Source organism: Arvicola amphibius, chromosome 2 (genome assembly GCF_903992535.2).
Source record: "Arvicola amphibius chromosome 2, mArvAmp1.2, whole genome shotgun sequence".
NCBI lineage: Eukaryota > Metazoa > Chordata > Mammalia > Rodentia > Cricetidae > Arvicola > Arvicola amphibius.
The window spans coordinates 129,026,413-129,053,658 of record NC_052048.2 but is presented as its reverse complement, the minus strand read 5'-3'; the positions used below and the strand labels follow the sequence as shown (position 1 = coordinate 129,053,658).

The 27,246-nt window shown below is 44.7% G+C and overlaps 1 protein-coding gene across 1 annotated transcript in view; it reads right to left on the bottom strand.

Moving 5' to 3' along the window:
* Positions 1-24,058, bottom strand: part of Alk (ALK receptor tyrosine kinase) — a 733,404-nt gene extending 709,346 nt beyond the window's left edge. Inside the window, exon 1 of the mRNA XM_038319976.1 lies at positions 23,383-24,058. Within this exon, the coding sequence (XP_038175904.1) occupies positions 23,383-24,058 (676 nt within the window). The remainder of the gene's footprint in view (positions 1-23,382) is intronic.
* Positions 24,059-27,246: the final 3,188 nt, after the last annotated feature.

Genomic DNA, 27,246 nt, shown 5'->3' with positions numbered 1-27,246 from the left:
TGGCAAGAAGTAAGAGAGATCACCGCAAAGGGCAGAGGGGCAAAGGGAATGGGCGACAGCGGATAGAAAATGACTAGATCCTCACCCAACCCCAACTTGGAGGTGGTGGTGATGGGGTGTCTTTTTAGAAAAGAAAAAAATCCCTTCTAATGGGAATGAGAAGGCCTCACAAGTTTGGAACAAGAAAGGCATCCTCGGACAGAGAAACCTGGAACCACATCCTGGTTTAGCCAATTGCTGGTCCCACAACCTCGGCAAGCCTCTCCACCCCTCAGAGCCTCGTATATGTGACAGAGATGAAAAGGCCTACCTACTGCAGCTATGAAGTTAAACAAGAACGCCTGTTCGAGGGCCTGGTATGAGACAGTTGGTGAGGTAATATCAGCGTCTCGTGCCCTTCCTCTTCTCCCAACATCGTCTTATCTAAAGTAAGACCGATGCTCTCGGCACTGATGAATGTTTAAGGAAATCTAGGCAAAAACAAAATGATTCTTTTGGAAGGGGAGGAGGGAAAGAAGGGGAGCAAAGAAAACTCAACTTCTGAGCACTTCATTCACCATTTTTGAGAACTTTCATCAAGCCACGGGCTAAGTTTGGAACCACGGAAGGGGAAGGAGACCTGGCCTCCAGCCCACGTCTACCAGGTTTGGAAGGCCTACTTCATTTAATCACATTATCTCCCAAGCAGCTCGTCTCTTGTTGGGAATCGGTTCTTTGCTTAAGAAAAGCTGCAAATCAAACAACAGGGCTGTCCAGGGAACTGAGGATTTAGCTCTTTAAACATTTCCTCCTATAAATATAAATGGTTGCTTTTCTCCAGAGGAAGCCCCAGCCCTCTGATCTACACTGCACTGGTGAGGACGCAGAGGGGATTGTCACGTCTTCTGGTGAACATTGCTGATCCCTTCGCTGCCAATCTTCTGATCTGACAGAAAGAGAGGTTATTGTGTCCCTCCGTTTACAAAGAGGGAAAGAAGTAGATCAGAAGGAGGAACGGAGAACTCGCCAGGGAGACGTGGAGGAGGGGAAGAGAGAATTACTTTTAAAGCAGTTGCATAATCCATAATTCAGCAAGCTTTTCATTTTCTCTCATCTTCTAACAAGCACAAAATCAAGTTCTAAGTAAAGAGCGTGATTTGTGAGAAGTCTGTGTTGGCTCCCGAGTCCCCAGGCCTCACCAACTTCTCCCGCTTCCCAGAGTCAGTCTCTAAGCAAGACCTGGTGCCTGGAGCAGGGCTACCATCTCACTCCTCAGCTGGGAAGGGAGCTCAATTCATCTCCTAAATCCTTCCTCCTCCTAAGACTCTCCTTCCCATTGCTATTCTAATCTTGATGGCAGAAAATTCTAGAAACACTTGGATTCTTCCTCTTCTGCCTCTGATACCATGGTCTACGAAGGGTTCCTAGAAGCCCCCTTTCCCTCCCAGCCCATTGAATCTACTCCCTTAAAAGTCTTCCCACTTCAAACACAGCATCCCAACCTTAGTAGGTCCACACTAATCCAAACCACATACCATTACAGTTCCATCTTCCTAACACGCTGCTCACATCGGGTCACCAAAGGCTGCCTATTTCCTGTTCTGAGGAGATTAAGTGCCCCCTGCTTGCTCTTCAAGGTCCTGACCTCATCCTGTCCATCTGAAGTATCTCCACCCACTCAGAGGGTTCAGGAGCTCATTGTGGTTACTCTAACAAGACTGTGATTCACTCATCTCGAACTGACAACCCTGCCTGCTCCCTATCTATACACATTGTTCTGCACTCCATACTCCCCAAGAAGGAACCCTATTCTTGCACATCAACCGTTCAAATCCTACCCATCTTCCCGGAACCAGACTCAACTCCCTCCAGGAATCTCTTCTCCCCCAGATACTAGTCTTTGCCCCCAAGACACTTAGCCCCAAGTCTACACTACATTGAATGAGTTTTAATTAAACAGTTATGCAATGCTTGTGACCTTTTGATTTCTCAGCATGGTTTTATCTGATCTTCCCAATAGACCTTACCACATCCCTACACTTCCTGAGGACTCAGAGAACTGAAATTAAGATTGCAAAACCAATAGTAGTGTCAAGTATTGAACCTCCAACTTCTGACTCCAACTCCCATGGTTTTTATTAGACCCTGAGCTCTTTAAAGTCAGGGAGCACAGTCTGTTGTTTATTACTCTTTCAGACTTCTCACGATCTGAGTGCAAAGTCTCTCTCACGGGCTTGTGTATTGAACACTTGTCCTCCAGCTTCTGGTGCTGTTTGTGGGAGAGGCGAACACTTTAGGGGATGGGGTCTGGCTGTAGGAAATAAGCCACTGAACCCATACTGTTGAAGGTGATGCGATACAACACTGGTTGTGTTGGTCCAAGCAGGAGAATGACTATATGTTACAAAGGGGAATTTATGAGTGTGGCTGGCATAATAGGGGCTAGGTAATCCCATAGTGCCTATCCGCACGCAGAGACTGAGCACTCTCTAACTGTTCGGCCTTCAAATCTTGATGCCCTGAAAGCCTGGGCAATTCCTAGAGAGATGTCACTCTTAAGACCTTGCTGGAAAGCTGGAGCTGAGTTCTTATGATCAGCAACAGGTGGCAGTGGCAGTGGCAATGGGACAGACACACGTATGAACAAGAAGCAAAAGCAGGCAGGCACGCACAACTGTTCCTGGAAACTAGGTTACCCAACTCCCTCAGCTAATCTTACCTGGAAATGCCCTCACTCATAGGCCTGCCCGCAGTCGTGGCTCTTAGCTGATTCCAGGTGCAATCAAATTGCCAATTAAGATTAACCTTCGTACTAGCTTCTGATCTGTCTTCTGCTCCAATTGAGTTTACTCCTCTTCCTCCTCTTCTTGCTCTGGCCTCCCCCTTTCTGTCTTTTTCTTTCTTTTTATCTCTCTGTGTGTGTATCTCTCTCTCTCCATCTTCTTCTTTTGTTTCTCTCTCTATATATTTCTCCCCATCTCTGTCTCTCTGTCTCTGTCATTTCTCTGTCTCTCTCTGCTTCCCACCAATCATAATGTGAGCCACTTCCATCACCATAATGACCTGTCACACCATCCACTCAGAATGAACAGAGCCAAGGGCTGGGGATGGAAACTTCTACAAACATGAACTTAAACCTTCCCTCCTTTAGGTTGATTTTCTCTGGTGTCTGTTCTTGTTACAATGAAACTGACTAACACAGAACTTTTCAAAGTTCTCAACATCAGGCTGGAGGGCCATCTCAGCAGTTAGAAGCACTTGCAGAGTTAAGTTCCCTTGCAGAGGACTCGTGTTCTGTTCCCAGCATGCACATGGTGGCTTACGACTCTCTGTGACTTCAGTTCCCAAGTTTCCCACTCCCTCTTTGGGCCTCCATGGGCACTGCACACATGTGAGGCACAGACCTATAAGCAGGCAAAACACATACATAAAATAAAAATAAATACAATTTTTATGAAAGATGACAAAGTTCTGAACATCCGAAAGTCTTGATGGCTATTTGCCGAATGGAGAAGCGGAGCTAAGGAAGGAGTCAATGAGCCATTAAGATGTTAGTGAGGGAGTTTGTCAGACACATGCTGGGTTCGCCGGGGCATGGGTTGTTCAAGTAGCCTCATGCACACACGATGTTTACACCCCTCTTTCATTCATTATCCTTTCTCTCATCGAGTCAACAAATCGCGAGTGCCTCTAGAATCCATCACAGAGATGGATGAATCAGACGTTTCCAGCCCGCATTCCTGACACAGGTAGAAAGAAACCTCATCCCCATAAAGAAGACTTACAATTGTATGTATATACATAAGTATATAGCTACTTATTGACTAACCAATAACTCGTCTATCAATCATCACTGTTCACATATTTAGTATCTGACAAGCTGTAAATATTAGAATAGAAAATCAGAACACAGACGCTTGAACTAGTTTACTATATAACCAGAAAAGCACCTCCTGTGGGGTAGGTACGGTCTTAAATATCTTTCCTCTTGCTGTAGTCTGTGAAGCGTATTAGAAGTAAGGAGTGCTTATCATTACTTATTAGTTACCAATTACATGACAGTCAGAGGAGGATCTATCTCATCTCTCACCACTATCTGTGAAATTCTAATTGATTCTACACCTGATTTGGGGGACAGTATCTTCCAGGGGATGCTATTGCATCTGTCCAGGAAATAGGTTAGAATCACAGAATACTGATGCACAATATTGATATGAAATGAGAAGAGATTAGAACTCAGTTACTTGATAAGACACAAACGGAGACTCGGGACGTTTAGGTGATTTGCCAAGGTGCAAACAGGACAGTGTACACATCTTCAGAAGGAAACCAGATCCCGACATTCCCAGCACAAAACGCCCCTTTCCTTCTACTGCTGTCAATCAAATTACAGAGCCTCGGACTTCACAATTAATTATTGAAATAAGCAGCATTTTCTGCTATGAAGGTGGACTACATTCAGAGGTAAAAACTATCTTCACAATTTCAGCTCGTTTGATGTGAATAAAGCTGGACCTGCTGCTTCCCTGTGGAATCCTGAGGGGATGGACAATGGGACAGAGCTGATTTTTTAAAGGTTTATTTATTTATTATGTATATAACATTCCTTCCATGTATATTTGCATGCCAGAACAGGGCACCAGATCTCATTATAGATGGCTGTGAGCCACCATGTGGTTGCTGGGAATTGAACTTAGGACCTCTGGAAGAGCAGTCAGTGCTCTTAACCTCTGAGCCATCTCTCCAGCCCCCCAGAGATGATTTTTTTAAAACAACTTTTAACTCTTTGGCAAAACAAAAAGCTATTGATGGAAAAATATGTCCCGGAGGGGTCTCTTATTTCTTTTCTATGAGATAAACTCTAATTGTAAAGATGGTGAGATCCTAGGAGATTATATGGAAAGGAATCCACAAAGCAAGAAAATGTATCTATTAACAACTAGGGCTTACAAAGCCCAGAGTGGCATGTTCAGTGTTTTGACCATACACCAAGTGTGGAACAAAACTATTAAGTTTCCCTCATTCTTATCTAGGCTCTTGTCTTTCTAGAGTAAGAACTTCCCCCACAGTAGAGTGCAGCTAGTTTCCCAGCCCAGAAATCTAGGTTCTTTTAAAACACAAAGCAATACTGTCTCCTTTCAGAAGTATGTGAGTTAACTCTTGCTCACAGTTCTAAAAACCCACAAAACTTCACCTCGCAGACTGGAGAGGCTGCTGCTGCTTTTGATGATAATTAAATACGAGGTTGAGTAGAGCATTACACTCAAGGATTAGACTTCTATCAGGATTTAGGCAGCCGGAGCAAAAATAATTCTCCCTCTCTTTTTAACAATAAGACATCTTTAGTGAAATGAGGATAGATAATACAAGTAAACACAGTAAACACACACCTTAAAATTCTTTGTATTTAATCATAAGAGAAGACATACTGATTGTGAGCCTGTCTCTGGATGCCACCACACCACATTACTCAGATATGAAAAATGCAAACACAATTTTGGGCTGCAAAATGCTTGCTTGATGTTATCAAATGTTCTCATTACCTACCAGGAATCATTTACCACTCCTGTTCTGCCCTGATTTTTCATGTTTTCTAGTTCCCATTTTCTGTTTCTCTGCAATGTAAACATCAGTGCTTGTGATAGATCCTTAAAAAGGCTCATGGCTCTCAGAGGTCGGAATCCTCATGCAAATGAAGCTTAAGTCAAAATGATGTTTCTTGCCTAAATATTTAAGAACATAAATAATGTCTGAGCACGCTAGCTGTCATTTTTAGCTATTTGACATTTATTGTTCTGAGGAAAAGAAAGGTCAGATGTAGCAAATCTGCATTTCTGCTTCATGCCATTTTTTTCTTTTCATACTTTCCCAAATTATAGCATTGGGGCTAATACTATGAGAGGGGTAGGGGAGAAGGAAGACGAGGGGGGAAGAAGAAGGGGAGAATGGGGAGGGAAATCTTTCTTCAAAGCATTGCTCACCTTGCCCGCCCACCATGACACAGGCACATTTAGTAAACTTCTGAACTGTTCCCAATGGCTGTGTGTGTCTAGCAGATGTGTGGGCACCAGAAGGTTGGAGCATGAAGGGAAGGCAGAAGCCATGGAAAGGAAGAATATGCATGGGTTCGTGATCTACTTAGCATGACCTACGGTCGTCATACCTCATGGAACAGACTAAAACCATCTGGTCCCCACCCTGCCTTTCTACATGGCTCTTTGCACACTCAGCTTCATCTCAGAGAAGGCTGTTGTGCTTTTTTATCTGCAGTTTTCCTGCCCATGGTTAGACACATCCCTACCCTCAAGGTCAAAACAGGATTATGTAGAATAACTAACTTGAGACATTCTAAGGGCCCTATATTGGAGAGAAGACAGTACTTGTGGGTAGACCTATAGCCACAAGTGAGAGCAATGATGTTGAGTTTATATATGTAGCTATTATATAATATGTTTATTTATTACATGTGTTAAACAGGCTGAGGTCAAACACTCCATTCTACACTCACTGTAATCTGGGGCATGCTGCTCAACTTCTCTGAGCCTTAGCTTCTTTAAGTAAGGAAATAAAAGTGACAAGAAACTAAAGCCAACCTTACTATGTGACAGGAAGGATTACACTAAGAAATCTGTTGGCTGCTGTGCTTAATAGGAAAATGACAAAGGAGTAGGATTCTGCTGCTAAACTTCATCCCAGCTACTCCGTGCAGCAGTCACGACCTCATGAAACAGAGCAAATGGGATGCATGAATTTCATCTTGATGGAAGACTCCAGAAACAGACAGGGATCTAGGTGGAATGGTACCCAAGAACTCAGTGAGATTTTTCAATGAGCCAAGCATGGTGCCACATATCTGAAAAGCCAGTACTCAGGAGGATGAAGCAGAGCGAACTCAAGCTTGAAGCTAACTTGAGCTGCCTGGCAAGACAATGCACCCCCCCAAAAAAGAACAGAAAAGAAGAACAAAGTATAATGACACAAATGTGTAGCATTATGGAGTGCCATGATGAAGCCTATTACTTTATATATTAACTGAACAAAAACAAACAACAAAATTCTATAATAGCCATGCTAAGTGATTTTGCTACATAAGTTTCCTTTTACTTTTCCACTCCCGAAGTCCTTCCTTTTAGTCATTGTCCCCCTGATTTCAGCATGAGTTTGGTCTGCCTGCAATACATCTTTGCTTCACTCCGACAGACTTCAACCTGGTCTTTCATTCTCTTCCCTTTCCTTTTCCTTCCTTTCACAGTTAGGCTCCATGAACGATTTGTTTCAGCATCTTTCTCTTCTCGGCCTTCAGGACTAAATGTCAAAGACTAAATGTCTCTCTACCCTAGTGTGCAAAGACAGCTCTACCAATACAAGAAAATGGCCTTTCCATTGTACCCGACCAAGGGAGCCTCTTTTCCTTTCTTAAGAACATTCTTGCAGGAGGCAGCACTAATTCTGCTCCACTTCGTAATTATGAACTTTGCTAAAACTCAAATTGTTGCTTCCCTTTTTCCTCCTCCTCCTCCTCCTCCTCCTCCTCCTCCTCCTCCTCCTCCTCCTCCTCCTCCTCCTCCTCCTCCTCCTTCTCCTCCTCTTCCTTCTGGAAAACCCATCTGCTTTCAATAATTCAACGACCAAGTTCAGGTAAATAGCTACTATAGCTACTTGAATTCTCCCCTGTCTCAACTTCGGGCCCATACAGTCTTGTGCATACCAGAAAACCTCGTCTTTGACAGATGCCCCACTAAATTGCAATCATGCCAACCACTGTACCCCCGAGACACATCCTCTTTCCAATTGTCTTCATCACCAATGTCGCAGACTTCAGGGAAACCATATGAAAATCTTAGGCTTGAATTCCTTCCTCCTGTTTCTCCTGTAGTTAGTATATCCGGACCCATCTGTGATTTTTTTTTTCACTTCTGAGATAGTACGACAGCTTCTCAGGGTTCCAATCTAGCACCAGGCCTCCCTGTGATTAGGAGACTCAGTCTGAAAATATGTTGCCTGAGGGATCTTCAGCTTGCAATCAATATGAACTTCCCCAACTCCAGACCTAAATACTTTTTTATTTCTTCCACAACAAATCTAAATTATAGACTAAACGAGCCATCCCCACATATAATTCATAAAAATGGCACAGCAGTTTCTCAGAACCCCCCAACATTCCTTAGACTTCTCAGCCCCTGAATAGTTCTATTTTCTTAGACACACACACACACACACACACACACACACACACACACACACAGAGTTTGTCTGACTCTGCTGTCTGGATGTCTCTTTCTCCCTTCTCCTCTCTTCTCTGTCCAGCCAACCATTCCTCTTCTAGACAGCATATTCTGCTATTACCCCATATTGCAAGGCCCAGTGATTAGCTTTTCTTAAGTAAAATGCTGCATTCCTTCCAAGACTGTTCTCAGATCACCTACTCCTAGGGGTATTTTTTAAATTCAACTTCGGTCTCAGTCCCCAAAGAAATCCATCATTTTCGACAGATACCCTTTGACCTGATTCCCTGCCCCAAGGCAACCAGCTTATTGTTTATTAAATTACAAGGCTATAATTTCCTGTCTCAGAGGAACAGAACTTCTCTCAGCACACACTGAGGAAGCAGAGTGTATCTGCCTTTAGCAGAGTGGGCTTTCTGGTATCTGAAGGTACAGAACAGTCCTGACCTTCACCCCAGTAATAACCAACCTTCAGGTCCCCACTGAACCACGATAGCCAGCTTCACCATTCCTTTGGCCTTCGAGAGGCAGATGCCTTTAGTTAGGGGCATTTAGGAGCATGCTTTGTCTGCTCTTCTCCTCAGTTCATTTGTGAAATCCCCCAGGGAGGAAGAGATTTTTCTTCATGCAACTTGGTAATCGCTCAGTTAAACAGAATAACTAATGAATAAGTATTTTCTCAGGAAATATTCCAAAAGCTATAGGCATTCATAAAATCTGAAGAAGGATAAAGGAGAGAGAAAGCGATTCTTCCATAAAATTGTATAAGAAGAGTTCCCACGAGTCTTTGGCTGAATAGGAAGCCATGTGTTTACGGGTGCGCTACCACAGTGTGAGCTAAAAACAACTGATGGAGAATGGGATGGGTGAGAAGAGAGGAAGGAGGGTGAGAGGAAGGAAAGATGGGAGGAAGGAAGGAAAAGAGAGCGGGAGGGAAGAAGGGGGGGAGGGGGAAGGAGGGATGGACGGGGTGTAAACCTACTTCCAGGGAACTGTAGGCAGAACACTTTCTACCACAGCTCACACAAAGTTGCTGTGGTAGTTTAAATCAAAATAGCCCACATAAGCTCACAGGGAGTGGCACTATTTGAAAGGATTAAGAGGGGTGGCCTTGTTGGAGAAAGTGTGACCCTACAAGTGGGTTTTGAGGTTTCAGAAGTTCAGGCCAGGCGCAGTGTCTCTCTCTCCCTGTTGCCTGCTGATCCGGATGTAGGACTCTTAGCTCCTTCTCCAGCACCATGTCTGCCTGCTCGCTACCACGCTACCTGCCATGCTGAACCTGTAAGTCAGACCCAATTAAATCTTTACCTTCATAAGAGTTGCCAGATCATGGTGTCTCTTCACAGCATAGCAACCTTAATTAAAACACTTGGTAAAGGCTCGAGTTCCCAATATCCAGCACACAGACCTCACCACACCTGGAACATTTGTTAAAGACTTCCAAAGCATCAATTTTAGGTCTAAATTAACCATAAAACAAAGGCTTAAGTATTTACCTTGTAAGAGATTGATCATCTTTGCTAGAATCAGATTGACGGGCAAAAAATAAACTGTCATAAACACTTCAATGGTCTTTAAATGAAAACAGAAAACTCTCCATACTCAACAATGTAATATTCACAGTGAATAAAACCCAGTACAAAATTGTCTGCTATAAAGACAAGAAATGTGACATACAACCAAAGGAAAGAGAATCAATATGAACTGACGTAGAGATGTAGAGTTGAAATAATTAAGAGAAGGAACTCCAAAATCACTATAATAAATATGCTCAAGAATATAGCAAAACATAAGCACAGGGGGAAGGAATGAAAATTAAAGTAAGATCTAGAACTGGGAATGAGTAAGTGTCTCAAGCACTGAGTGGACTGACTCCATCAGCTGATCAAACAGCCCTGAACATCAGAGGATAAATCCTAAGACATGCAAAAAAAAAAAAAAATAACCAGACACGGGAAGAACAAAACTGGGGAAATAAACCATGTGATGGTGGCGCACGCCTTTAACCCCAGCACTTGGAAGGCAGAGGCAGGCGGATCTCAGTGAGTTTGAGGCCAGCCTGGTCTACAAAGCAAGTTCTAGGACAGCCAGGAATGTTACACAGAGAAAAACCCTGTCTTGAAAAACCAAACCAAACAAAAGAAAACATCAAAAAGTTACTTAGATCCTTTATATAATGTAGCAACATATATTGTGCAGTAGGATTATCAATGGATTTCTAAAAGGTAGAAGCAGGAAAAATATTAGAAAAAGTTTCAAATATGAGCTTGGAAACTGTGTTTCACATTTATAATCCCAGCTACTCAGGAGGCCAAGGCAGGCGGATCACAAATCCAAAGACTGCTTGGAACACAGAGAAAGTTCAAGGTAACTTAATAAGTTATAGACCGTATCTCAAACTAAAAATCAATAATAAATAGGGGATTGGGGAAACAGTGCAGTGCTGGAATGTTCCACTGCACTTACAAAAAGATTTCCCAATGTAATGAAAAATATAAACCTCCAAATTCAGTCTCTCAATAAATCCCCAAAAATCACCAAGCCACCTTATTAAGCAAATGGTGGACATACTGTCATGAAAAACAAATCCTAAGGGAACCGAAGGGTAGAGGAGACATCACAGGAAACTTGGGCTAGGGTCTGACTTTTCCTTAGAAGCTATGTACAAAGAATAACAATAGAAGAGCAACATTGGCGTGTGCCCAGTCCGAACGTACGCAGTGAAGACGGTCATCAGAAATGAAAGGACATCAAAGACACTTTCAGAAAACAAAAGCATGAAGATTTAAACAGGGACTAACATGCATTAAATATTAAAAAAAAATCACAGATAGAAGTTCTCAACAAAACAATACACAGCCAAAGTGGCACAAACCCACTAAACTGTATTTATCCTGGTTTTTACAACCTAAAACTGCAGGACAGCATATAAAAAGCAACTGTTCAGAGCTCTGAAAAGTAAATAAAACAAAGAATACTAAAGAAGAAAGCCGAGCTCTGGACAGGCAACATACTTGGAGGTAAGTGTTCTTTTTATCTCTCTTCTCTTGTCTCTGTGATCCAAAGCAAGTCCCTGAAGAGCTGTGGTGGTGACATCAGGGGGCTAAAACACTCAGAGATCCTCTCTCCTGTCCAGGAGATCAGAGAAATGGGACTTGTCATCCAAAAGTGTGAAGAGAAACCTCCATGTCCTTCCTTCTTTCCTTCCTTCCTTCCTTCCTTCACTCCTTCCTTCCTTACTTCCTTCATTCCTTCTTCCTTCCCTCCTTCCTCCCTCCTTCCTTCCTCCTCTATCCCTCCCTCCCTTCTCTCTCCTCTCCTTCCTCTCTCTTCTCTCTCTCCCTCCCTCCCCTCTTCCCTTTCTCCCCCCCCCTTCCCTTCTCTTCCCTTCTCCTCTCCTCTCTTCTCTTCTCTTCTCTTCTCTTCTCTTCTCTTCTCTTCCCCCCACTCTCTCTCTTCTCCTCTTTTTCTTCTAATTTCATGATAATAAGCCTCTAGCAGGATCAGCCTCACAGGGATGTCAAAAGCTAAGACTCCAATAGCAACAAGTCATGGGCTCCTCCACGCCAAGCAGAACATAGAAAATCACTGTTGCCTCTCTTCAAAGGCCAAAGGCAACCTTTACTATAGCACAACACAAGCAAGGCTCTGGCTTTAAGGAGAAATCTTGAGAATGATGGTAAACATGGTCATTCTGAATAGACTGGCCTCTGCGTCCAGTCCCTCCAAGTGGCAACTCTACAGACAAACTCAAAGTAAAGACCCTTAGAAAAGGACTGAGGTTCCACATCTGTCTCAGAACAAACCATACAGCATTCTGAATCTCAGGAATACATTCAATACTGGTGAGACGCTATGGTGATATAACCACTTTGAGAACAAGTTGGCAGATGTGTTTTGATGAACATAAATTTACCATGTGCTCCAGCAACTCTGCAATGAATGGGAAAGAAGTGATGGCCACAAAATCACTTGTACGTAAAATATTCCTGACAATTGTATTCATGAGAGCGCCAGACAGGAGACGTCCATCAAGTGATGCCTGGGATAAACCCACCACTGTATGCTCTTACAATGGAATACTACTCAGTAATGAAAAGAAACAAGCCACTAACACATAAGAAGGCATATGATAAGCTAAATCTTTGAAGTGAAAGATGATGAACTCCACAGATATAGGCTGTGTGCCCCATCCGTGGGAACTTCTAGGATACACTAAACTGCTGAGGACAGAAATCAGTTCAGAAATTTCTTGGAGCAGAAAGAATGCAAGGCCATGTACAGATGCAGAGGTGGGGGTAGGGTAGATCTGGAAGGAGTTAAGGGAAGGAGTTGAGGGTGAATAGGATCAAAATGCTATAGATCCTAATTAGGATGGTAATTGCACGTGTGTGTTTCTCAAACAAATTCAACTGCACTTTGAATAAATACAAAGGCGCATTTGTATTTGTGACTTACACCTCAATACAGGTAGAGATGATCATCATTGTATGTTCTACACCCTCGATTTGGAGTGCAGATCGTGACATGTGGTCAGAATCCTTCCAGGACGGAAACAATTCTCTGTTCCTTCACCCGCTCTGCTCACCACTCTACACCAATCGTCGTTTGGGTCTTTTCTTGTATCCAGGCATCCCTGTGTCCAAGCATCCCTGTGTCCAGAAAGTGATTCCTGACCGCTGTTTTCCTGATTTGCCTCTTGCACCCCCCTCTCTCAATTTTTTTACTCATGTTTCTCTCATTCTCAGCCATTTTGGTCTTTGTCTTCTCTTGTAAATATAATCATATTTGTACCCAATGTTTTCTGTCTCATCAACTATAAAACCAAAGAATTTGCAAAATCACACACTGACTAAATGGTTTGTTTTATTTGTTAATGTTCTAATTAAGAATAAAAATCTTTTGAGCTATACATTTTTCTCCACTCCCCTCCTTTTCTCCCCACTTCCCTTCTACCCTTTCCCATGATCCCCACTCCTCCAGTTTAATCAGATCTTATCTTTTTCTACTTCCCATGTAGATTAGATCCATGTAAGTCTCTCTTAGGGTCCTCTTTGTTGTCTAGGTTCTCTGAGATTGTGGACTGTAGGCTGGTTTTTCTTTGTTTTATGTCTAAAAGTCACTTATGAGTGAGTATTATATTTGTCTTTTGGGGTCTGTGTTACCTCACTCAATATGATGTTTTCTAGCGCCATCTATTTGCCTGCAAATTTCAAGATGTCATTAATTTTTTCTGCTCTGTAGTACTCCATTGTATAAATGTACCACATCTTCTTTATCCATTCTTTGTTGAGAGGCATTAGGTTGTTTCTAGGTTCTGGCTATGACAAACAATGTTGCTATGACCATAGTTGAGCACATGGTCTTGTGGTATGATTGAGCCTCCTTTTATATACTCAAAAGTGGTATTGCTCAGTCATGAGGTAGATTGCTTCCTAATTTTCTGAGAAATAACCATACTTGCACTCCCACCAGCAATGCAGAAGTGTTCCTTTTACCTTATATCCTCTCCAGCACAAGTTGTCATCAATGTTTTTTATCTTGGCCATTCTTACAGGTATAAGATGGAATCTAAGAGTTGTTTTGATTTGAATTTCTCTTATGGCTAAGGAAGTTGACCATTTCCTTAAGTGTCTTTCAGCCATTTTAAATTCATCTTTTGAAGTACTCTGTTTAGGTCTGTACCCCATTTTTTTATTGGATTATTTGTTCTTTTGATTACCAATTTCTTGAGTTCTTTGTATATTCTGGAGATCAGCCCTCATTCCAATGTGGGGTTGGTGAAGATCTTTTCCTGTTTTGTAGGCTGCCGTTTTGTCTTGTTGACCATGTCCTTTGATTTACAGAAGCTTTTCAGTTTCAGGGGTTAATTGTTTATTAATTGTTTATTAATTGTTTCTCTCAGTGTCTGTGCTACTGGGGTTACATTTAGTAAGTGGTCTCCTGTGTCAATGCGTTCAAGTGTACTTCCCACTTTTTCTTCTAAGAGGTTCAGTGTGGCTGGCTTTATGTCGAGGTCTTTGATCCATTTGGACTTGAGTTTTGTGCATGGTGATAGATATGGATCTATTTTCACTCTTCTACACGTTGATATCCAGTTATGCCAGCGCCATTTGTGGAATAAGGCATAAGAATCTTATTGGAAGCGGTTTTATTTATAAGTGGAATTATTTATTGAAATGGCTACAGAGCTTGCATATCTTCGGCTGTTGTGTCGCCTCCATGAGCTAACAGTCTCCCCATTAAAGATGTCGCTTCCCTACTTCAGGAAGCATCTTTGAAACATGCATGGCCATGAAGGGAAGAAGCACAATCAAGAGCTGGAGAAAGGATTAGCATTTGTGAGATATAACTCTTCATGGGGACCCTTTCTACAGGCTGTACATTATAAAATTCTCACAATAATCCTGGAAGTAGCTTTTATTTTTATCACTTTACAGAGAAAAGGCTAAAGTATACAGAGAGGAAAATAAATAGCTTTGGTCCGATAAATGATAAAGCAGATCTCCCACCCCAGACCTGTGATATATTCTACATTTTATTTGTGATAGATTATTTGATACCTGAGACTCCTGCAGAGACAACACCGTCGAAGGGAAAAAATAAATAATATGTTCATTCATAGGAATATAACATAGCCATCAAAAAGAGAAAGAAAGAGAGAGAGAGAGAGAGAGAGAGAGAGAGAGAGAGAGAGAGAGAGAGAGAGAGAGAGAAAGAAAGAAAGAAAGAAAGAAAGAAAGAAAGAAAGAAAGAAAGAAAGAAAGAACATTGTGAGCAGATGTGGAAACATATCTCCATGACAGCAGCACTCAGGAGGCTGAAGCAGGAAAATCACAAGTTAAAAGTCAGCCTGGACTACACAGTGAGTTGTGGCCAGCTTGACATACAGTGAGACTCTATCTCAAAACACAAACCAAGAAAAGCAGAGGAGAACAGTTTTAACAATGTGGGTGAATCTTACAAAAATCGTACAAAAATCAGTAAAAGAAGGCAGATACAGAAAGGACAAAAGGCATCTCAGATTCTTTGCCTCTCATGATAAAATGCCCTGACAACAGCAATGTAGCTGAGGAATGGCTTGTTTTTACCCATACTTGGGGTGCATCCATCATGAGGAAGTCAGGGTGGTAGGCGTTTGAAGCAGCTGTTCACATCACACCCACAATGCAGAGGCAGAGATGGACAAAGGCATGCTCAGTTCACTGTCTCTGTTTTGTGCAATCCAAGATCCCCTGCCCAGGCATTGGTTCCACCCACAGTTAAGATGGGACTCTCACTTCAATTAATATAATCTAGAAAATCCCCCACATGGATGCCAAGAGGACCATCTCTCTAGGTGATTCTAGAGTCGGGAAGTAGCCAGTAAACACTAACCATCACATGTGGCATGAGACCATCTGTGTAAAGATGTTCAAGAATCTTCACAGCCATTTGAAGACATGAATCAGGAAAAAAATCATTACTTTGGATGGAGAGTGGGTATGGTTGAAACAGGATCCAAAAGAACTTTCTTGACGCCAGGGATTTTCTGTCTTTATCAGGAGCAGTGATTCATTCATATGTCAGTTATCAATCACTACACAAGGTTTATACTCTCAAGAGATATTTTTCTCATCCCTGTGCTTTAAAAAAATCCCTATTATTCAAAGGAAGACTCTTACATCTCTTATCACACAATAAAGTCTGGAACTTGGAAGGACTTCAGTGCAGGGCCACTGTTTTGAGAAACTCTGGGCAGGGGACACAGAACCTCTGCAAGGATGTAAGGATGGCATGCTGATGACTGAACCCAAACCAGACTCAAAATCTCAGACCCTGTATTGCTGCTCCTAGTGTCGGGGCTTGGTTGAAACAAAGGTTGGGGAAGTAGGAACTTAGCATTTAAAAACATCTGGGGCTGGAGAGATGGCTCAGAGGTTAAGTGCACTGGCTGCTCTTCCAGAGGTGCTAAGTTCAATTCCCAGCAACCACATGGTGGCACACAACCATCTGTACTGAGATCTGGTGCCCTCTTCTGGCACACAGCCATACATGCAGGCAGAGTACTGTATACATAATAAACAAATCCAAAAAAAAAAAATCTGATAGTCACATCTTCTCATTGCTTGATCCAGTCTGGAGTGTTTCATCCAGCTCATCACATTTGTTGTTTATAATGACCCCATGAGGTAGTGAAGACCTCATGATGCCTTCCCTAAAGACCCAAAGGACCAGCCATCTAAAATAAATTGCTCAGGACTTCAAATTCAATTACTCATGACTACCATAACAGGCTCTAGGTCCTCCGGCTTCTGCTGGAGAGTTCTCTCCATCACAGAACACTAACTTTAATTATGTAGGCTGATAATGTGGAAAAGTCTACAAAAGAGCCTTGTCTATGCCTACCTTCATGAACCCATGTTCCAAGAAAAACTCAGTTTTAAAAAAAAAAAGGAAAAGAAGAGTTGGTGTCTTAAATCACCCTCAGGTCTCCCCTGGCTAACTGCCTGAATCCCCTAGGCTTGCTGGCAGGTTCTGTGTCCTCTGTGCTCATACCATTTTCACTTGTACCCTTTAGCCTTTCCTTTTCTCTAAAGGGTTCTAGCCACCGACCTCCACATACCTGCTGCTGCTTAGCCAGGAAGGCAGGGAGCAAAGGCAAAGACTTAATTAGCCAAGTGTTTGGGTCGATCTGTCCTAAGGGAGCTCTCCTAGCCCATTCTCCAGTCTCAGGCTTTGTAAAATATGTACATGATATCTCCCAGTGAATCTGATAGAATTTCCCTGGGTGTGGACTCACGCTCAGAACAGCCATCTGGAAAGTCATCAAAATTTTTCTGAAGGGGGGGGGGAAATGATTTTGAGAAATCCAGCTCACCAAAAAAGTTCCTGAGGGATTCTGCCCACCCCTCATTGTCTCAGCACGAGGCCAGCAATGGACTTCAGTTCCTCATCTGTGTCGGTGATCCTTCCTCATCATGACAGAAATAACTTAGGGAGGGGAGGGGTTCAGTGCAGCTTGGAGCTCACAGTTTGAGGGTGTGGTCTATTGGAGCAGGAAAGTCATGGCAACAGAAGCTTTTGGCAGCTGGTTATATTCTAGCCACAGCCAGGAAGTAAAGATCATAAGCATGAGCATCTTCCAAAGTGATGGCTCAGTCGTGGTCCATGAAAACCATCACCTACCAGATGTCACTGAATAGACTTTTAAAGGCTGTGCTATTTTCCTGAGGAAGCCTACCCGAGACCCTGGGTTATAGGTGCCCATGGGACCCCAAAGGTTTAGCTGCTCTTGATGTGCTCAGGTCTAGTAACCAATTGGTTCTCTTCCCATCCTCCCCAGTCATCAGTGCAAAAGCTGAGGCAGACAATGGAAGAGAAGAGCACAGCTCCAGCTAACCAGAATAAGAGAGACGCCTGAGACCAGGGGTCCTTCGCCCCTCTGGACATGACAGAGAACCAGCTGGACAGGGGACTCTGTTAGGGATATCTTCACTAGGAAACTGCTGTCCTGTGTGATCGCCGTCTTGTTCATCCCTAGGACTGCTCTCATGCTTCCTTAAAATTAAGACCAAGATGTTTCTGTAGAACAAATAATCAGGCTGTGAATGTGCTTGGACTGAATCCAAGGTCCAAAGACCTCTTACAGGACACATGTTGATGCAGATGAGGGGACACATGTTGATGCACCCCACAACCTGATCTTCCTTCTCTTCTAAAGGGCAGAGTTTGATTGGGGCAACAGAAGCTACCATGATGGTCACTCTTTTCTGGTCCCTTGCCTCTCTGGGAAGTCAGAAGTTCATCGCAGGAGAACCTACAGTGTCATCAGCGTCATCACATATGGCCACACATGGGGATCACATGGCTCCAAGTGGCACCATTCAGACAAGCACCAATGCATGTGGATCTTCAGTGTAGATCACCAGATGCTGGAGTGATGCCGCTGTGAGGAAAACCTGTGACTCATATTGATGGAATACTCTATAACTCATTTGCCATGAACCTAAGGTTTCACATGCACCATCCAATTTAATCTCTAGACTAATACCCTGAATTGTCACCTCCTACCTTTAGAATCACATAGAAACGATCGCCACTTTCCCCACTTCCACAATGAGTTTCAGATTTTCAGGTATGTCTCCAAGTAATGGCTATTGGCCACAAATATTGCCTTTGGACAAGCACAGTTCACTGTTCTACGTGTCTTCCTAGTTTATAACATGCACCTTGAGATGATGTCTTGATTTGAAGACAAGGGAAAGTGTGGCTCTAGTCAGCACCTAGTACAGTATTTAAGATCCCATAGCCTATCACCATGTAGACTCAAGTCTCCAGGCCTACGGCTTTGTACTTACATGACCTTGAAAGTGTGTCATCAAGTGTCTGGATTCCAGTCAGTCCGTTCACAAAATAGAGCAGTTACTTTTCCTGCCTACTGTGCAATTAATAAAAATAATAATAACTGTGAAAGTGATTTATGAGTCGTAAAGTCTCAAACAACTAGACGAGAATATTAACAGCAGTTATAATGGAAGGAGAACTGTCCTTTACCAGACTGGGCAAATTCCCATAAAATGAGGTCACCAGTCAGCAACCTTTAAAGGTGGGAGAGCATTGGAAATTTCTGCCAATGTTTTTCTTACTCTCTCCCTATACGTGTAGGCCAGTCGCTCTTGCCCTTCAACATACCAACATTCTCCTAAACATGTCCACTATCAAAGATAGCATTCTCTCTGATTCCTGCATATGAACCTCTCCTAAGTATTCTCTCCCCTCCCTCCACCCCTCTCTCATTGTAATTTGAAGACTGTTCAAAAATCTACTTGATTTTGAAGACTTGGCTCAGTGGTTGCAAGACCAGCAGCTCTTCCAGAGGACCAGGGTTCAATTCCCAGCACCAAGTTCACAACAGTCTGTAACTCCAGCCTCAGGAAATCTGACTTCCTTTCCTTGCCTCTGTGTGTACATGGTAAACAGACAACACGGGCAGGTAAAACATCCACACACAAAAAAATAATAGTTTTTAATCCAATGGAAACATTTTAAAGAATTTGAAGTAGCCAGTAGAGGCTTACTCAACCTAGAACTGATCTCATCTTTTTAAAACCCTGGTCACCTTCTACCTTTTCCAATGACTCAGCCCCGTGCTGACACACACCTATGGCTTGGACACCCAGTCCTCTGGTGAATGAGCCTTCCCCCAGTGCACCACCAGACTATCCCCCAGAGAAAAGCTTTAGTGTGGGGGACTGAGGAAAATAACAAACAAACCTAGTGATTTCAATTTTATTTACTCACAATCTTGTAAAAGTTTCCCAATTTTAAAGATCACTCTAGTGATTCTTCCCCCCATCCCCCAGAAACACCAGTACTCAAGAAGTTCCCAGGAATGAGATCTGGAAAGATCAGAACTTATTAATTACAAATGCGGTGGCTTGTCTGGCCCACATCTCACCTGACTCCCCACTTGCTCCCTTCAGATTCCATTCCACAGTCAGAGGACTCTCTATTTCAGAAAATAAGATTTCTGGATGTGTAGCCTAGAGTTGCCTTCTGGAAGGCCCATCCTATTACTTCTAAAGGCTACACTAAATAACTCCGGATCCTCACTGACAGTCGCTCTCTTCAGAGATTTGTAGATTGTTACCATGGCTTTCCCTTCATCGCCATTTAACCCAGCCATATATATTTAATTCTTTTCATCTTTCATCATAAATCACTCCTTTTGGCTCTTAAATCAGTGTTCTGCTTTTCTCTGGACTGGTTCCAATTCTCCCAATTCACCTCAAATAACTGATATCCCTCCTGGGAGCTCCAATTTCCTCTCGATCTTCCTTTACTCTCTCTGCCCCTTTCAGAAGTGAAACGAGAATGGATATACAATATGTCAGATCAAGGGTCAGGTGTACTGCACTGCATGCATCTACTCTAAATCGCCCACATTCCTCTGTGGTACATATAATGTCCCAGGCTGTGTCTCTCCTTTCCTGAAGTGAGTATGGGAAGGGTCTGGGAAACAGACCCTTCCATCCCATAATGCTCCCTACAGCTCTGTTTGTGAGATCACAGAAGCTGATCTCAAAGTACCTGCAAGCCAGGATGGAAGCCAGAGCTGTGTGGGTAACATCCAAGCAGACCTCTTTGGGAGCTTTGGACTGTTCTGGATAGTACATCACCATTCACGGAATCCCAGCAACTGCCTCTCTGAATGGGTTCTCCCAGGAACTGCTGCAGGCATTGATCCCGCTTATGAATTCACAGTAATCCACAAAGAAAAACCACAACCATGTCATTCACTACAAAGACTCTCAGATATCCTTTTGTCCTTTCAGGCAGCCCAAACCACAAGCAATACAATGCATGGTTTAGCTTTGTTCTTACTGGGTTCTTTTCCATTTTCTCACCTCCCTAGACATGGTCCTGCTTAAGTTTAGGAAATTATCTTCAGTCTATGACAAGTGGGTTCCTGCAGAACACTGACAACAAGGGGTGGCAGAACAATATCCCCACACACATAGACCCATCAGCACCAATGCTCCCCTCTAGGCAGGACCACAGCCCCTCGGTCAGGAAACAAGAAAGTGAATTGTCCATATTCCTTGCATTTAATTGAAGATCCTATGTCACAAAAGAGTAAATGCCCCATTCTATAAATAAGAACCCGTATAAAAATAATAAACTCATCTATTTCACCCAACAAGAGAAGTAGAAAGATCAACCCCAGTAGCAGAATGTAAACCAGAATTTCCACATAAAATGAGTGCTGCCTCCAACACAGAATGTGGTGTGTTGCAAGAGGATGTGCCCACTCCACGGAAAGGTCTGTAGTGGAGTCTGTGTCGGGGGGGGGGGGCGTGGGCAGGCAGTGAGGTGAGGCAAGTCCTGCGTGGCTAGCTGCCTAACTGTGGATTGTATATGTCCTCAGAGACAAGAGAGAGGCTATCCTGTTCAAGTGTGAGCACAAGGCCTGAAGTGCTTTTGAATAAGCTGTCTGTCTCTCTGGAGGTCACAGGGAGCTCATCCAGTTACACTTAGTGTCTTATTTGATCCCATCAATAACCATTTGATCTCAATCCTTCCGAAAAAAATGCTTGGCCAAAAGTTCTAGTCTTTTAATGGCAGAATCCTGGCTCTTTCTGAAGCCAGCACTTCTATATGTGTCAAATGATGCATAAGTGTTGGCCCCGCTGCCAAATGGACTGCACTCCAGAGGGAGGGCTTGGGATGCTCACTGCTTCCCTGCAGCCAGTAGCAGAGCAGCTCTTGAGAGACACTCCTTCTACATGAAGCTTCCCCCGAGCATGGTTTGATTTCACATAGGGCTCGACTACAGTAGTATGCTCTTTGAATGCATTATGTGACTCAAGCCATCCACTGATAGTTTCTTTGCAGCCTGTCTGTAGTTGGCAGGTTCAGGGCTGGAAAACGACCCCCTTTTGCCTGCCGTCAACATATGACAACAGTTGATAGAGACTGCTGGGGCATATGATCATGTCACAAGAGGCGATGAGGAAGCTCCAGCAATGCTTAGACAGGAAAGGGGAAGAAAACTGTCTTCCCAGAGAGTCATTTTTACATCCATTACAGAAGCGTTGGGCACTAAAAGAGGATGCTGCCTGCATAAACCACAGAAGCCACAATGCCATTAAAGCCCAGCTGTTCTTCACAAAAGTGTCCTTAGTGGGACAACAGTTTCATTCTCTCCTCTCATTTCACTGAAGGCACTGCCAAGCTCATCAGACCCTGCCTTTCACCAGGCACAATACAAATCCCAGCACTGATCATAAGGGGTTGTTTTAAGTAGTGCCGAAGTCACTAATGCCAGCACTGAAATGCAGATCCGCCCTCTGTTTTCCTTGAGAACCACATGCCAGCACAGTTTCTGTGCAGTGACTGGGGACCCTCAGCTTCTCGGGAGCTCTGCTTCAGGAGAGTACTGAGTGTAAGTGGGCGTGGTGTGCGTATGTATTAGCATGGGAGAAGTTGTACATCTACAATGAACCCCATTCAATGCTTTCCATTCAATTAATACTAAACATTAGTAACCAATGGAGCATAAGAACTTCATTCATTTCTGAGAATGAGAATGATAGAAAGGAAGCTAGTTTTGCCCAATAGAATCAGTGTGGGCTTCTTTTAAAAAAACATGATTTCTCTTTCTGTGATTTTCTCATTCATTTACATTGTATATTCGATTCATTCACAAGTCCTTCCCCCATGGTCTCAAGAGAGAAACATTCATTCAAAACCGCTGGTTTGCCATTCAAAAAATACTAGTGGAAGAGTTAGAAGTAAGTGCTTGCACACACAGCCCTAACTTGATAAATGTGGGAAGAAATGAGGGAGTAAATGAAACAGAAACCTCATTCCAGGAGCCTCCGGCAGTCTGGTCTGCAGGGAAACTGGCCCACCAGAGACTATCATCAGGAGCAGCTGCTACATCCATGCAGGCTGAGACTCCCAGGGAAGACGGAGGGAGTGGGGGAGGACAGCAGGGACGACATTTATTGCTTCTTCCCCAAATCAAGGCAACCTTATCGGTTTTCATCCCTTTCTCCACAACTCTCGCGCCCCTTGTTCCTAGGTTCCCCTGGGACTTTTCCAGGACATCTGGGAAGAGTGAGAGTCTGAGATGGCAGAACAGAGTGGGGACAGGAGTCCAGAATGAATAATTAAGGAAGAGGGAACCTCTGGGCTAGCCAGGACTGGGGACGAGGGCCAGGGCCGGGTGGTTGGCTGAGACTCAATATAAAGAGGAATTCTATATTCTCTGGGAAACTCTAGCGCATTCTCCAAATAGGCCGTGGCCTATGAAAGGAATAAGAGTCTGAAAGAAAGGGAGATAATTTGAAGTCCCACACTAACTAGGAGCTTAGGAGTTATGGGGGGAGGCATTTCAGCCATTCTCAGAGCCCAGGACAGAGGGCATTCAATTATGATACAACTAAATCATGTGTAAGTCGAGGGAAGGCATTCTGCCAACACTGAGAAACTTTTCTCCCAACTTAGTTACTAAAGAGGGAAGACGGCTCTATTGGGAAGTGACTATGTTCAAACACACAGTGAGAAACTGTGGTCATAATTTCAAGAATGATGAGAAAAGCCTACGAAGCACAAGAGTTCGTTAATAGTGGCTACAAGTTGGTGTAACTAAAAATGCAAATCCCACCACACTCTAGTGGGAGCTGCTCACCGGTCCCGAAGATCTGGAAGAGAAGGCGGGGCTGGGAGGCTCGGATCGCGGTGGATAGCCTTCCCTCCCTGCCCACTTCCGATGCCTTCTTTTCGGGCATTAGGCGGATCCTCAGACGCCCCTCTCCGTGGCGAATCCACCAGCTGAACAGTTCGCTGAGGTTGAACTGGAGTATCCCCACAGCCGTGGCCTCCTCTGGCGGTCCGATGCAGCCTTCAAGTATTGCCTCTTCGCCCAGCTCCAGCACCAGCTGTTTGGCTCGCCTGAGCTTGCGCACAGAGCCTCCCTTCAGCACCCTGGACAGCGTCGAACCCACCTCGGGACTGGGCGAACTGATTCCTTCTGCCCAGGAGACCCCAGATGGCGGCCCCAGCAGCCTGAGTAGAGGGGCACAGTCCAGAGCTAGTGATCCCCGCGCCTCCAGCCCACCAGCCCCGGGTTCCGAGGTGGACGGCGGCTGCGGCAGCAGTAGGTCTCGGGCATAGACACGGAAGAGAGAGGGCACCACGAAGTCCACGGCTAGACTCTTCCTCTGCAGACGGGAGTAGCTGAGTGGCTCCCTGGGCTGCAGAGGCGGCCCTAGGGCCGGGGAACTCGCCTGCTGATCTGTTGCAGCTCCCAAGTCCAAGGCTGCTGCCGAAAGCAGCAAGAGCCACAGAAGCCCAAGGGCTCCCATCCCGCTGGAGGGCTAGAGTTTATATTAGTCTCCTTTTCCTCGCTGGTCCAGCCTCGCTCGCCCTTCACTCTCTCCAAGACAGGAAGGGGTTCCAAACAGTCCTTAGTCCTGAAAGGTTCCTTCTTCTTGATCTCAGGGATTGTGAGTAAGCTCGATTCTTCTGCTTTTCCAAGCCGCAAGCAGACAAGAAGGGTTCTCAGCACAACCGATCTGGAAGTCAGGGGCGAGTCCAGAGACCGTGAGACACCCTGGGCTCAATAGCTGGACCCTGAGCCTCTCGCAGCTGCTCTGAGTGCTGTGCCCCTGTTTGTAGTGGCCTTCACTTAGGGACCAGAGAAACTACTACCATTGAAGGGAGAAGGCAATTAGTTACCGTTCTAGGAACCCTGGGCGACCGGAGCTCTCCTCGCAGCCTCCAATCTTCCGCAACTTTCCAGGCTGAGAACCCTGGCTCAGGGCTGGTCAATGTCTTGCCCACGTCCTCCGCTCCTGTCACCTCCTCCGCGCTCCTTCCCTAGGAAGGTCTAGGGAAGGACCACCGGAGGGGGCTGCTTTCTAGCGCCCCCTCAAGTGACCTCCGCTGCAGGAAGTCTTTGGATCACCCTGCAAGCTGAACTTCTGGGCGTGAACGCAAGCTCTGCGTTGCGGAGAGGAGGCTCCTGCTGCCTCCGCGTAAGTTTACAGCGTCCTTGCTGTCACCAACGTCTTGGCTCCTAGGAGTTCACTTCCCAAGCACCAGAGCAGCCCCGGCAACAGCCAAGGAGTGAAAGCCTTTCGGGCAGGGGAGCCCACAATCTAGCCCCCTGCTCAACTACCAGCAGCGCCCGCGGTTTTGTTAATTGGCCAGGGGGCGGCCGGAAGGAGTCTCGCTGCCCTGAGACCCCTTGGACAGAAGTAGCGGGAGGTGCCAGCTGCCGCTGCCGCTGCCGCTGCCGCCCCCGAGAGCCGCTGGATCGCATCTGCCTGGGCGCCCGCCACTAGCAGCTGGCAGAGCCGTGAGCGCGCGCCGACAGGGGGCGGGGCCTCGGCGAGGGCGGGACTCCTGAGTGAACTCCGCGCAGCAGCCCAGCCCACAAGGCCGGCCCCGCCTCCTCCCTGGTCTACCAACCAATGGTGCTAAGAGATCCGCTCCTATGCAAATCTGCAGAGGCCTCAGTATTCATTGAGAAAAGCACCAAACCCGCCCCGCCTCCCGCTGTTGGTTCTAAGTCCTTCCTCCGGATTGTCTGCCCTATTTCTCCGCTGTGCGAGCAAGGGAGTATTTTGGACAAATGGGAAGACTGAAAGTGATTTTTGCAACCAAGCTCTCTCTCTAATTATGTATTTAACAGATTAAACGTGTCCGACTTCAGAAGAGCAGATTCCGGAATAAAACTGGAGGCAAAGGAGGAGGCAGGGATAGCGTCACCCTGCAATATCCAAGAACAGCTTTTCTTGGGGCCGTGAAGGGGAACCTTCTGCCTCGACACTTAAGTTGTTTAAAAGCATTCCTGAGAGTCCGGTACTCCGGAATCGCCGAGCTGTTCTTCAGCCATACCAAATGCCATTCAGACCTGTCAGCTACTTCGTTTTCTCAGAAAGGTGTCTGAACAGGTTTTCAGGGTAAATTTGCGGTGCCAGAGATGGAACCTAGAGCTTTCTGCAAGACAGGCAAACGTTCTTACTGTGGAGCCAAACACGCTAGCGTGCGATCCTTTGTTTATTCATTATTTTAGCTTTTTGAAATAAGAGATTGTTCTATAGCTCAGACTGGACTTGAACTCACTACGTTGCCTAGACTGACAGAAAACTCTTGGCAATCCTCCTGTCTCAGTCTCCCAAGTGCTGAGATTACAAGTGTAAGCCATCATACCTAAGACAAATATTTTTAATTTCAATTCTGGGTCATAGATGACAAGAGACTCCCAAGCCTATCCTCATGCCCTCTTGCCTGCTACGCTTCCATGAATAGCAGGCCAGAGGATGTGGGTGTCGCCCAGTGAAAGACGCAAGTGTGGGACAGCTGTGCACAGACTCCGGGCCTTTCATTTACTCACGTAAAATGCTTGGGTTCTCCCTCCAGTCTCCTCTCCTTTCAGACAATGGCTGTGTTTCAAGAGAAGGTTCATCAAATGCCACATAAGACAAATCTTCAGTTCACACAAATTTTTTCAGTTCCTTCTCTCCAAGGTTGACTGGCATTCCTTGGGCGAGCTCTCCCAATATCTGAGTACATTGTCTCGTGGACCCTCCCTCGCCCATCTCTGAGAGACACAATATCTTACAGCCCCACATAAGACAATTGCCGAGTGGAGCTTCTGCTCTTCCATGGCCAGGGTCTTTTCTAGCACTATGCTATCATATTGGCCAGTGAAAACCCTAAGAAAAGAAACAAAACAAAAAACACCACTACGTCTCAGGGACTTTCAGCTTCTATGTACATTTGAAATTCTTAACTGTACTGACTTAATTGTTTGAGTGACAAAAATTATTTGACACCAGGAGAAGAAAGGATGTTCCTATCTTGGGGAGGGAGGAAGAGAAGGGAGGAAAGGGAGAAAAAGGAAGGAGTGTGAAGTTAAATATTCCCCTAGTATGTTCAGATTCAGATCAATTTTCCTGGTGTGTAAACCCTCAGAAGAATATCTTTCTATCTGAAACCTGAAAAGGGGCAAAACACCAGCCCCTTCACACCCTACTCCACCTCCTTCCTGTCTATATAACTCTTGTTCAAAGGCAAATTGATTCCCTCGTTTGTCAATGATTATGAACAGGCCTATGATATCAGTGGCCACTAGGGGGCTGCAGAGACTTGAAACTCAATGAGGATGAGCCATCAAGGTTTTCTGAACTCCCTGACAATGGCTCCGAACATTGCTTTTGTATCCCATGGACACTAGGGTCTCAATTAACTCTTAGCCTTATTACATTCGCTCATGTATCCCAAGGAGAGACAAGTGCCTTTCCCTGTAGGTTAAATTAGACTAACTCAAAAATGTTCCCTATTTGCTAGGTAATTTTGTAAATGAGTCCGGAAAGGCTATTGATAATCTACCAGGCACTGAGCATCTGCATTTACAGGTGTGTATGCATGTGCCTGTGTGTCTCACATCACACAAGTAGCCTTTTAGGGGGAGATAGCTATTATTACTATTATTTCCATTGAAGGCCCAGAGAGGCAAAATAAATTGTCCAAGGTCAAACAGCAG